Source organism: Stenella coeruleoalba, assembly GCF_951394435.1.
Source record: "Stenella coeruleoalba genome assembly, chromosome: 10".
Taxonomy (NCBI): domain Eukaryota; kingdom Metazoa; phylum Chordata; class Mammalia; order Artiodactyla; family Delphinidae; genus Stenella; species Stenella coeruleoalba.
Genome location: NC_137156.1, coordinates 41,978,673 through 41,990,853, shown reverse-complemented (window position 1 = coordinate 41,990,853; position 12,181 = coordinate 41,978,673). Strand labels below are relative to the sequence as shown.

The 12,181-nt window shown below is 61.1% G+C and overlaps 1 protein-coding gene across 1 annotated transcript in view; it reads right to left on the bottom strand.

The window, feature by feature from the left end:
• Positions 1–1,854: 1,854 nt before the first annotated feature.
• Positions 1,855–12,181, bottom strand: part of COL11A2 (collagen type XI alpha 2 chain) — a 28,439-nt gene continuing 18,112 nt past the window's right edge. Inside the window, exons 36-65 of the mRNA XM_079932934.1 lie at positions 12,126–12,179; positions 11,846–11,899; positions 11,346–11,453; positions 11,110–11,199; positions 10,905–10,958; positions 10,593–10,700; positions 10,354–10,461; positions 10,158–10,211; positions 10,004–10,057; positions 9,715–9,822; positions 9,437–9,490; positions 9,132–9,185; positions 8,850–8,903; positions 8,656–8,709; positions 8,205–8,312; positions 7,766–7,819; positions 7,551–7,604; positions 7,381–7,434; positions 6,815–6,868; positions 6,437–6,544; positions 6,289–6,342; positions 6,095–6,148; positions 5,757–5,864; positions 5,550–5,603; positions 5,207–5,242; positions 4,952–5,005; positions 4,572–4,839; positions 3,897–4,009; positions 3,327–3,533; positions 1,855–2,617 (exon numbers count right to left, since the gene is read on the bottom strand). Of these exons, the coding sequence (XP_079789060.1) occupies positions 2,477–2,617; positions 3,327–3,533; positions 3,897–4,009; positions 4,572–4,839; positions 4,952–5,005; positions 5,207–5,242; positions 5,550–5,603; positions 5,757–5,864; positions 6,095–6,148; positions 6,289–6,342; positions 6,437–6,544; positions 6,815–6,868; positions 7,381–7,434; positions 7,551–7,604; positions 7,766–7,819; positions 8,205–8,312; positions 8,656–8,709; positions 8,850–8,903; positions 9,132–9,185; positions 9,437–9,490; positions 9,715–9,822; positions 10,004–10,057; positions 10,158–10,211; positions 10,354–10,461; positions 10,593–10,700; positions 10,905–10,958; positions 11,110–11,199; positions 11,346–11,453; positions 11,846–11,899; positions 12,126–12,179 (2,529 nt within the window). The 3' untranslated portion in view covers positions 1,855–2,476. The remainder of the gene's footprint in view (positions 2,618–3,326; positions 3,534–3,896; positions 4,010–4,571; positions 4,840–4,951; positions 5,006–5,206; positions 5,243–5,549; positions 5,604–5,756; positions 5,865–6,094; positions 6,149–6,288; positions 6,343–6,436; positions 6,545–6,814; positions 6,869–7,380; positions 7,435–7,550; positions 7,605–7,765; positions 7,820–8,204; positions 8,313–8,655; positions 8,710–8,849; positions 8,904–9,131; positions 9,186–9,436; positions 9,491–9,714; positions 9,823–10,003; positions 10,058–10,157; positions 10,212–10,353; positions 10,462–10,592; positions 10,701–10,904; positions 10,959–11,109; positions 11,200–11,345; positions 11,454–11,845; positions 11,900–12,125; positions 12,180–12,181) is intronic.

Below are 12,181 nucleotides of genomic sequence, written 5' to 3'. Positions count from 1 at the left end.
CTGGCCCGGCTTGTCTGGGAGTGGGTGCGGGCGAGCGGTGTGAGGAGCATCTATTTAGGTCTGATCTTCTGTTCAGCTGAGGCCTGGGATTGGGGGGAGAAGGGTGCCTGAAGCCATTGAGATGGAGGGGAGGGCGTGGCTGATCCCAGAAACCACGTCCATCGCCTGATTCCATATAGACGAGGGCCAGGGGCTTCTGCTCCATTCAGCCTCCTCCTGGGTTGGGGGAGTGGGAATGAGGGTTCAGTTGGTGACGCAGGAGGGGCGGCGGTTTAGGGATGTCTTAGGGCGCGGAATCACTGCGCTTGCGCTTTAGCCGGGCGAGGTCTCCGCGCCGCCACCAGGGGGCCGCAGAGGCAGAGAGATGCGCGGAGCCCGAAGAGCAGGCGCGCGGAAGCGGGTTTTCACCTGCGCTCGGTTTTCCTGCCCACCCGCCGCCGATGCGAGGCCGGACTTCTAGATGCCCATAGGAGAGCTCCCTGGGATCGATACTGAGTTAGCTCCAACACTTCAGGGTTTCAAAGATCGGGGCTTTGTCCTTGCCGTCGGGGATCCGCCGGGAGGAAGAAGTACGGGGACGAGGGGCGGGGACGCCGCCTACTGGGACTCCGGGTCTGGGGTGCAAAGCAGCCCCTCCCCGACCCGCACCGGGGGTTTGCGGAAGAGAAGCAGGGACACGCATACGTGCACACGCTCGTACACCGTCCCCCTCCCGCACCAGCAGCCCGAGGAAGGGGGCGTCGTAATCAGGAGGCCCTGAAAGAAGTCTTCATCTCCTGCCAGGACGGGCGGGAGGCAGGATGTGCTGTGTGAGGATGGGAAGCCCAGGAGCTGCCAAGAATGCCCGGCTGTGCAGCCAGCCCTGAACAGAGGAGACACCTGACCCAGAGGGCTCGGAGCTGCTGAATAAACCCCGAGAGGGGCCGCCAGCGGGCGGCACGGAGTCGGAGGAGACACTGGGCGAGGATTATGCATCTTGACACGGCACAAAGCCTGCAGTAATGTAGACGCTAATACACACAAGCATGAGGGGCCCCAGCCGCAGCCCTGGCTTTTTATGGCAGGACATTCGAGCCTGTGCCAAAGGGACTGGGGCGGTAAACGCTGTCGTGAAAGTGAGCCTCGGTCTCATTTGCAAACAGTTCAGACTAGACATCTGAGGCTCCTTCCAGCCCTGAGGTCCCTAAAGCTGGGAGGCAATGGGGTGTTTGAGGTGAAACCAGGGAGGGCAGGCACACCCTCACACCGAACCAATCCAGCGCCAGCGTCAGGCAGAACCCTGGACCCCCACCTGCTGTCACTGGGGAATCTGTTTGAGATTCTGAACTCTTACGCCAGGCTTCATGAACTCTCTCTGCACCCTAACACCCCAGCTGGACAGGCCCTCCAGGAAATGGGGATTAAGCCATTCATTTCTGGTAACAGCTCAGCCAGAAGGGGCGCCTTTGGATGAGAGTGGGGGTGGGGATTGAAATAACAACACAAGCACCACACACATGCACCCCAGCAGGAGACAATCACATTTTTTAACCATCAGTCAGAATGGGCGCAGGTCATAGTGCTAGACAAGGCCCTGGGAGTCCCATCCAGATGCCACACATTAACCCTTTAATTGCAGGATCAGAGAAGGTGAGGGGGCACCCAGGGGAGGGATGGGGGTGGCCAGGATGGCAATGGTGTACGGGGGGGGGGGCTCAGGGCCACGGCGATTTCCCAGCTAACGTGGAAGAATTTCAATAGTTCAACAGTCTGCTGACCGCAGGCCATGCACACACCCCTCACTATTCCATTTCTCCCCTGAGGGACTGGCCTGGTCCCCAAGTAGCAGGCATTCCTGCGAGCCCCAGACCAAGTGAAAGACAGCAGGCATGCGGGCCACAGAGCCAAACACCCGGTAGGTAGAGATGAGCAAGGCCCACACTGGGCAGAGAGAGGCAGAGCCCTGAGACAAAGGAGACCATGTATTACAACGTTCACAGTGGGTGCTGCAGGTGGGGCGTGAGGGAGGCGGGGTTCGGCCCCCAACCCCCACAGTCTCTGAGGAGAGCCCTGAGGCAAAGATGAGGGTGCCAGGCTCACCCCTGGAGAGCCCTGTCTCCAAAGTCCGCTGATTTTTGTTGGCATTTCTCTCTTTATCTTTTTTGTCATTTTGTTTTCCACTCTTTAAATAATTAATATAATTACTTTTAAATACAAAATACACAGTGTCCTTTCTCTTCCACGTGTTTGGGGTGATTGGGAGGTAAATTTTAAATAAGGGTCTCAGCTGTCGAACAGGGCACAGGCTCCAAGTGGGAGGGCCGCGAGCCCCAGGTGCACCCCTCCCCTGCACTGCCCCTGACTGGGGGCTCTCGGTGCCCTGGCCCAAGGCCCCCTAGATGGCGAGGAGCCCTTCTGCGAGGTGGCACAGAGCCGATGCTGTGGGATTCCAGGTGGGCCTGGTGTCGACGGACAGGGTCAGACAGAGGAGAAGGTCTTAGCCCATGAAGCAGACAGGCCCCAGCAGCACCCCTCCCCGCCTCGGGGGGGCCCCCAGGTCTGAGAAGGAGGCGTCCAGCACTGGCAGCTGCTCCAGTACAGGTGTTCGAACCTCCAGCACCGTCCGGCCTTGCTGGGTCTTGAGGGGGAGACACCGGAGTGAGAGGAGTGAGCACAGGGGAGGCACACAGGGCCCGCAGACACCCCAACCTCAGGCCCAGGCTCTCCGCGCCTTCAGGTGCCCTGAGATGCTGTTCCTCTCGTCCGTGTCCCATGTTCAGACTTTGCTGAAGTTTCTGCCAGCGAGTCAGGACTGGGGAAGCTGGGAGGGTTGCGCGTGTGCGTGTGCTTGCACACGCACGCAGTCTTGAGCCAGTCTGAGCAGCTTTGGGTTTGAGATTATTTGTCTGTCGTGGTGGTGTGAGCCTGTGTGACTCCACGGGGACGTGTGTATATGTGTTTGTGGGTGTAAGTGTGTGACGACAGCCAACACGATTCCACGTGTGTGTACCTGTGTGACCCTCTCCAGGCGACTCTGGGGATGTATATACGGATTGGGGGTGTCCGTGTGCCCCTCCGTGGGGAGGGGGCATTGTTCATACCCCGTGTGTGCAGAGGGCAACCTGTGTAAATGTGCTTGCAAGCCTGCACGACTCACTCTGGGTGGCACTGCCATGTGCACACAGGTGACACCCGCCTTCCATCCTTCCATCCTTCCTGCCCTTCCTGACACCAGGAAGCTGGCCTCCTCATGCTCTCCCCGAGTGCCCCTGCCCGAAGGGTCTTCCCACCGCCTCCTCCAGCCTGAGTCTGGGACCCGCCCCCACCCAGCTCTCCCTGGTTCCCACCTGACAGCCGTCTCTGAATTCCTTGACGTAGGGGCTGGTCTCCGGGCTCAGCTCATCCTCATTGGCCCCTCGGAGCTTCAGGGGGCCATCCCGGATCTCCCCAGAGCAGGGGTACGAGATGTTCTGGTGGGCTGAGACGCTGAGCAACCGCAGGAAGGTGAGCTGGACCACGCCGACTGGGGAGCCTTCAGAGTCCACGTAAGAGAACTGGCAGGAGAGAGGGCTGTAGTCAAGGATGGACACGGGCCTGCAGGGCAGCTACAGAAGCAGGGCAGCTGAGCCAGGGTCATGGGTGGGGAATGGGTGGGAGGAAAGGGCTGGGGGAGAAATAAGGGGCCTGGGTGGGAACCAGGGGATAAATAAAAGGCAGACTTTTGTCTTAGGTTATCAAGGGAAAGAGATGAAGTGAGCACCAGAAGACTGGTGAGAAGGAACGGAATAAGAGAAGAGTCAGCAGGCTCTGCAGGGTCAAGGGTCAGGGAACTTGTCACACAAACCCAGAAACCACTAGGCCCAGAGGGGGGATCCACTGTGGTGCAAGGGACAGGGCAGTCAGAGGCCAGATCTCACCCGCGTGACATCATCCCTGGGCGTCACACAGGTTTCCCCTCCGGCCGTAAAGTTGCAGAAAACCCGGAAGGCATCCCGAGCACAGCCCTGGTTGGGGTCGACCCAGTACTCTCCTGTCGAGTGGGGGGGAGGGTCAGGGCCCCCGAGGTCTTGGACCCAAGATGCTCTTTGCCCCACTTCCCTCCCACTGCTCCAACCAGCAGCCCCCACATATGCCCTCAGACATCCAGTCCTCCGTTCCCCCTCCAGACCCCCAGAACACAGCTCTGGTTTCCCTCATCACCTTATGCCCCTGTCCGGCTCTGCCGCCCCTCCCCCCAGCAGCACCCCCAGGCTCGCAAATGGAGGGGGTAGGAGCACTGACACCCTCACGCTGGTCCAGCGTGTGGCTGTAGGCTTGCACACGTGTCTGTGTGTGTAAATGCCAGCATGTGTGTCCACGAGTCTATGTTTACCTATTTCTGTAGACCCTGAGCAGATAATGAGCTGAAGAGCCTGGTAGGACCATGTCAGTTGCTAAATACTGAAATACCTCTGACCCAGTTGGTAAAGAGCTGCTGCCCCAAGCCCCTCCACCCTCACCCCCACCCCACAGCTTCCCCAAGCCTCCCCCGACATCCATCCTGCTTGTTCATGCCCACGCAGCTGTTCACATGTCGTGTCCCTGGCACTGACCGTCGGGCAGCTCTGGGTGGCAGAGCTTCAGGTCCTGGCAAGTGCGAGCGGGGCTGTCCTGGGTCCCCGTCGGCCGCCTCATCTGCTCAATCTCCTCCCGCAGGGAGTCCAGGGAGCCAAAGATCTCCTCCAGCCCCCCAGGACTGCCCGGGGCCCCCCCAGTTGGCACGGCCTCATCTTCCTGCATCAGCTGGCTCCCATCCACTGAGCGCCGAGTCTTCTTGGGCATCTGGATGGGCAGGGGCTGGATCACCTCGCCGGGGGGGCCCTGGTGGAGGGAAGGGCAGAGAGGGCAAGAGACAGGTCAGGGTGAGGGTGATGTGGAGAAACACCCAGACAGGGGGGGACCGTCAGAAGAGCAGGACCTGACACTGACTCACCGGGTGTCCCGGAGGGCCCTGGATGCCCTTCTCTCCCTTAGGTCCGGCTGGGCCCTGCCAAGGGAGTCAATGAAGTCATGGAGGGGTCAGGAGGTCAAGAATGCGATCAAGGTCACAGAAGGGTCAAATCAGTCCGTGGGCTGGGAATGAGGGGCTCCACCGGCAGGGGGTATGTTTGTCTTGAAGAGACAGTGTCAAGTCCACCTATGGAGGGCTGGGGGAAGGGAAGGTCAGAGCTGGCTGGGGGTCACTCACTGTGGCTCCTTTGGCTCCTTTGGGGCCAGCAGGTCCCTGTGAAACGAGGAACAAGAAAGAGATGGTCAGCACAGGGGAAGGTCAGGACAAGGAGAACTGGAGAGGCAAGGTCACGAGTTCACAGGACCCGGGAGCCATCACAAGAGGGGCAGGCATGGGAGACGTGGGGACATTCGGGAGGCCCTAGAAGGACAGGAGTGGAAACACTGAAGGTGTAGGAACATATGGGGGACACGGGAACCTATGAGTGTTACGCTGGCGTTGTCACGGAAGCCAGAGGGGGATTATGGAGGGGGGCGGTGGGGTTTAGAGGACTGAGTTGAGGAACAGATGGGGCACTCACAGGGAAGCCGGGGGGCCCTCCAGGACCAATAGGGCCAGATGCTCCTGGGATGCCCTAGGAAAGGGAGGGGCTTGGTTCAACTGGGTCCTCCTCCCCTCCCCCTCCCTCACCCCACAGCTGAGTCTCCACCCCCCACCTTCCCACACCCCCATGAATCCCCACCCTCACCCCACCCTTAGACCTCCCAGGACCACGCCCTCTACTCACCGTCTCCCCCTTTGGCCCTGTGGATCCCTGAGGACCAGGAAGCCCTCGATCACCCTTCTCTCCCTGCTCCCCCGGGGGGCCAATCAGTCCAATGAGACCTGGGTGACCCTGGAGAAGGGGCCAGGTGGTCAGGGGGATGCAGAGAGGAGACACATGGACGGGGAGAAGGAGAACCACAGGGGTCAGAGCCCAGAAGACAAGAGAGGGACTTGGGCCGGGTCTGAGGAAAGAGCAGGGGCTGCCACGGCCCTGACTGAGGAAGGGCTCCCCAAGAGCACGAGGCCCCCCGGAGGTTTCAGGGGTAGGGCTGAGACACCTGGCAATGTGCGGTCACTCACCTTCTCTCCCTTGGCCCCAGCATCGCCCCGGAGGCCAGGAAGCCCTGGGGGTCCCTGTGGGGAGACAGGAAGTCACTCTCTCCTGGGGGAGGCAGGACCACACTCTCCCCCCACCACTTCCCACTTCCTCCAAGGCTGGATGCCCACTGCCCCAGGGCCCCCCCCACCCACCCACCCTATCCACAGTTACTCACCACAGGGCCTGGAGGCCCAGCCTGGCCTGTGGCCCCGGGACGGCCTTGCTGACCCTGCAGATTCGAGGGGACCACGGGGATGAGGAAGAGTGTCCCCACACCGTGCGCCTCCCCCTCTCCAGCCAAGCCTCTCTGCCCCGTGACTCACCACTGCGCCCAGGAGCCCCCGCAGACCATCAGGGCCAGGTTTTCCTGCTGGGCCTGCAGGACCCACAGGGCCTGTCTTTCCCGGGGCACCCACAGCACCAGGATCCCCCTGAAACACACCCAAAAAAGTGTCCTGAAGGGCAGAGGAGGGGGTGTGGCTGGGGGCAGGGGGCCCAAGGTGGATGGGGGTGAGGCAGGGAGGAGGGGTCAAACCCCAGGGACCCCTGGGGTAGGGACAAGTATAGGGAACCCTGTCCCCACAGGGGGCTCGGCGTGGAGATGGTGGATGTGGGGGAGGCGTCTGGAGGCTGCAGTGTGAGGACCAAAGGGGTGGGAAGATGGAGGGATGTTCCAGCATCCAGGGCAGCCTCTCCCTCACCTTGGCTCCCTTCTCTCCTTGTCGCCCCTCAGGACCAGGCGCACCAGCAGGTCCCTGCAGGTGGGGGCGGCAGTGAATAGCCAGGCTCACCTCCCTCCCCCTCGCTGACCTCCTGGTGCACACACACACGTGTACACACACACGCATACCTGCGCATGCACAGGCACGATCGCAGAGGCCGACTCATGGATGGGAGAGCCGGTACAGCTGTATCAGCTGTTAAAATACTGAGTCGTTCTGTGCATTTGGTGAAGAGCCTCTTGCCCACACACCACCAGCAAAAAGAGGGTTAATCCTGACCCAGCAGGGACCTCCCCAGGAAAGCCAGCCCCTTCCCTCCGTGTCCATTCTGATTGGTTGGTACACAACACCACCCCTGGCAAGAACAGATGGAATATACAGGAACAAATATACACAGCACGCTTACAAACACACATGGTCACACACATACACACCTCACCCAAGGACAACCGGCACACCAGGCATCTCCCTCCACATCCCACCTGCCATTGCCCCAACTGCCATCCAGCCTGCCCCGCAAGGTCCCAGGTGACGACCTCACTTACCCGCTTTCCAAGTGGTCCAGGAGGTCCATTCTCCCCAGTGGGACCAGGGGATCCCTATGGAGGGAGGAAGAGTGGTGGGTGAGGGACCCCTCAGGCATAGGGCATAGTAGAGGGGAAACAGGGCTGAGGGCCTGGTCTCAGTGGTGGGGTAGGGGTCCCCGGGCACTCACAGGCTGTCCTGGCTCTCCATCTTCTCCGCGGTCACCCTTAGCACCATCCTGGCCCTACAGGGATGAAACAAGGTCAGAGGGTCAAACTGCCAATCCTCCCATCCCTCCACCTGCCCTACCACAACCCCGGTTCCCATGCCCACGCCCATCAGCCACACAGAGCCCCTCCAGAGGAGACCACCTCTTCACCCCTCCCCTCCCCAGGTAAGACTCACCCGAGGGCCACTTTCTCCAGGAGGGCCAGGGTCACCAGGAAAGCCAACAGGACCCTGATCCAGAGGGAGACCAAGGGTCAGGGTCACAGCCCCCTAAGCCCACGCAAGGCCAACAGACCCCCATGGCCACATGCCACACTCTCCCTCTCTACAGGCAGTGCCCACCTGCACCATTTAGGAAGAGGGTCTCCGGCACCCCCTTTTCCCCACCTCCTGCACTGCCTGCACTCTAAGGCTTTCAGGTTATTAACTAGGGTTTCTCTCACTTTCTCTCTGGATCCCAGACCCCGTACATCCCTCCCAGGAGACCCCATTCGCAAAGCCTTCCTCCCAGGCATCCCCCACACTCTTGGGCTCCCCAAACTCCAAGATCCTCACACCCATATCCCCAGATCTCCATTCACAGGGGCCTCCTCGCAGCCCCTCCCCACAAACTCACAGGGTTCCCTTTGGGGCCATCATCACCGGTGGGGCCCTTAGGCCCTGGTGGTCCCGCCTCTCCTGGCTGCCCCGACTCTCCTTTCTCCCCACGTTCCCCGCGTGGACCCTAGAGGATGAGCGGAGGTTACAGATGGTCCCAAAGGGGTCCCAGAGATCAAAGATCCAGCCCCTGCTTCTAAAAAGCCTTCAGCTTCCCCCTCGTGCATCGCTGACATCGGGGTGCACACAGAAAGGCAAGTCCATCATGGGAGTCCCTGGCCCCTCTTCCCTTCAAGGAAAGGGGGACAGAGCCCACCCGGATCCAGGGACCAGGCCTCACAGAGAATGACCAGGAGCACAGACTCATGGGCTGTGCAGGAGTTCCAGCTCCAGGAGGTCAGAGGAAAGGTGGGGGTGGGATTGAGGGGGTGAAAGGGACTGCAGAGCAGGGCCTCAGAACTACCACTCACCTTGACCCCTGGCTCGCCCTGCACTCCCGGAGATCCTGGCTCTCCTGGCTCCCCCTGCAAGGAGATTGGGGTCAAAAACCTCCACCCCCCAAAAAAGAATCCTGATATTCCCCCTCACTCTCTTTTGACCCCCCAAAATTGGCAAAAGTCCAACCCTCATCCCTCCAGACCATCTATGTACCCCTTCCCAGTACCTTCTCTCCAGGGGGACCCAGGTTCCCAACACCTCCAGGGGGACCTTGTGGACCCTGGAAGAGGAATAGAAATGGGGATCATTGCTTATGGGAGGGGGGGCCATGGAGGGGCAGAGCCTGGAGGAGGGCCTAAGGTCAGAGCAGTGAGACAGTGTGAGACCTTCCCAGGGTCCACCGGCTTCTCTTGGCATCTGAGATGAGACTAGAGTTTACAGTCTGGGGAAAGGGAGGCAGAGGACTGGCCACACTGATCTGGAGGGACAAGGGGCCAAGAGGACTCACATCAGCTCCATTGGGTCCAGCTGGGCCTCGAGGTCCTGGGGGCCCGGGGGGTCCCTGGAGAAAAGATACACGGGATGGGAAGGGAAGTGAGAGAAAGCCAGCCGTGGATGCACGTGAGTGGTGGAGGGTGAGGGAGGCAGAGGTCCTGGCGGGGAGGGAGGCAGCCAGGCCAGGGAATGGCATGCAGGGAGCTGGGAGTCGGAGGCAGTGGGCTGCTGGGGTGGGGGCTGGATGAGCAGGGGTGTGCCTAGCGGGTGGGGCTGGAATCAGTCGGGATCACACCCTATCAATGCGGTCCCACTCACCATAGGGCCCACGTCTCCTGTTTCTCCCTTCTCCCCCGAGGGGCCTGGCAAACCCTGCGCAGATGTACACAGCACAGACCCAGGTGACCAAACCACCTGGAGCACAGCCCTCGGCAGAGGGGTCCCCCCCATACAGATCCCACATACCCCCCACCACCCAGTCCTCTGCCCCCACCTCCCCAGACCTCCTTTGTCAGCAGGGGGCTGGGGGGTCTGGGGCAGACATCAGCTCCAGCGTGAACCCACCTCTCAGCCCCTGTCTCCACCCCCCAACTCACCTGTAGACCAATGGGTCCTGGGGGCCCATTGAACCCCCTTGTTCCCTCATCACCTTTGGCTCCAAAGTGTCCCTGGGGACCCCGAGCTCCAGGCTCCCCATCTGCCCCCTGAGGTGGGAGGAGGGCAGGACAAGGACACAAAGATGGTCGTGGGTCAGGTGTGTTCTAGCCACAAGCCCCACACAGAGCCAGGCACCAGGCCTGGAGCCCCCCACTCCCACCCCCAACCCCCTGGGCAGAGGGAAACTGAGGGCAGAATCAAGGCTGCACACAGGACATCGTCACTCACCGCAGCTCCAGGCTGCCCCACGGGACCAATGGGTCCAGGGGGTCCAGGAGGGCCCTGGGGGAGAAAGAAGAGTCAGAGATGCCAAGACGGGGAGAGACCAGGTGGGAATGAGGTTAAAGGCCAGAGGTGAAAAGTCAAAGGAATGGACACTTACATGTTCCCCCTTGTTCCCTTTAGTGCCCTTCTGTCCGGGGTCTCCCACCTCACCCTGGGGGTAGAAAGCAGGTGGGACGTTAGAGGAAGGAGTGGGTGGGGCGGGGAGAATAAGCAGACAGGGATTGCGGGCCATGCCCAGACCAGCAATCTCATCGGGAAAGAAGACTGAGTCCAGGGTCTGTGGGCTCCCTCACCTTGTCTCCATCCTCTCCTGCCATGCCCGGGGGGCCAGCAGGGCCAGGAAGCCCCACGGGACCCTGCACCCCATCGCGGCCAGTTGGACCGATGGGGCCCTTCTCACCCTGTGAGAAATGAAGGAAGGAGTCAGGACCCAGAGATGGCTGTCCCCCTCAAACACCCCTACAGGAAATCCCCCGTAACACATCAGCTCACAGACCCCTCCCCAGCATCTCCCCAGGGACCCCACACTCACTGGAACACCTTTCTCTCCTGCTGCTCCAGGGGGACCTTGCGGCCCTGGGCGCCCTGGGGGGCCAATGGGTCCCCCAGATCCTGCTGCACCTCGCTCCCCAGGGGAGCCCTGAGACAGGAGATAGAGTGAGACACCCCAAAGGAAGAGACCACAGCCCACCTACACCAGAGGACCACTGACCATGGTTCCCAGGAGAAGAGCCCAACATCAGATGCCTTATGGCTGACCCTTCTCGGTCACGCAGCCCCCCCAAAATCCAGATGCCGCACCGCATCCTTCCTCCCCTCTGCTCCCCAGGGACCCCAGACTTACTGCAGGGCCAGGGGGACCAGCCGGACCTTCATTTCCCTTCAAACCAAGTCCGCCCTATGAACCAGAAATCAGAGGCAACAGACATGAGACAGGAAGGGGGGACATGGGGAAGGATGGGGGTGGGGAGACGGGAGTAGGGTGACGCTGAGGGGTGCCGGGAAGCCTGGTGACTCATTACAGGCAGCCAGGTTGGAGTCACACTCACAGCAGTGCCAGGGAGGCCTCTCTCTCCCGGGAAGCCCCTCAGACCAGCGGGACCATCCTTCCCTGGGGCCCCAGGGGGCCCAGGGTCACCCTAAAAGGAAACAGAGGTGATGAGCCACTTCCACACTCCCAAATTGGGCAGAGCGATCTCTGTTCCCTCAAATCCCCATTTGCCTGTTCCCTTAGGCACCCCAACCCTAGACCCCCAAGTTCCCCCCTGCCGGGCCCCTTACTGACCTTTGTCCCTTCTTTTCCAGCTGTTCCAGTGAGTCCCTGCTCTCCAGGGGGTCCCGGGGGGCCTGGGTGACCTCGCTCCCCCATGGGCCCGGTTTCTCCTGCGGCTCCCTGGGAAAGAGACAGAGAGACTCCAATCTCAGAGCCTTCACCTCACTCTGTCCACCTTAAATTTTCCCTTAGAACCCCTTCATGTCTGCCCCAAAGCTCCTGGGAAATTCCCGGAGCTCTCCTAGGCCTCCGCTCTGGTTTTCATTCCCCGATGTGGAGTAACCATACCACCTGGTGTCCCTGAGGGGACCTTCCTCTTCTCCAAGATGCGAGAAGATGAGAACTGGTCCAGGAAACAGACTGAAATTTGGGACCCCTGCTCCAAATCCCAGTCCCAGGGGCCCAGCTCAGTCAAAGGAGGGGCAGGGGCCCGTGACCGGGAAAAGGGAGAAGAGAGGCAGATAGACTAACTCCAGGGTCTGGGGTCCTTTCTCTCCAGGGAGCAGGCATACCTGGGGTCCCACCACTCCTGGGGGGCCAGGGGGGCCGGTCTTCCCTTGGAAACCCTGAGAGAGGAAGAGAGGAGAGGGCAGTCAGAACACACAGTCAGGCGTGGACATTGTGGCACGGACCCCAGGCTCCCGGAGGGAGGGCAGGGTCACCACCAAGTCCTTGGCTGTGGTCTGAGCAGCGCCGAGATGCGCTCCACTCAGCCAGGAGAGCCTTCCCAGAGGGCCTTCGGGACAGGACAGCTCAGGAGTGAGGGTCTGAGGAGGCCGGGGCGCCACTTACCACTTCTCCTCTCTGGCCTGGGTGTCCCGGCAGCCCATCCTTCCCAGGGGGGCCCT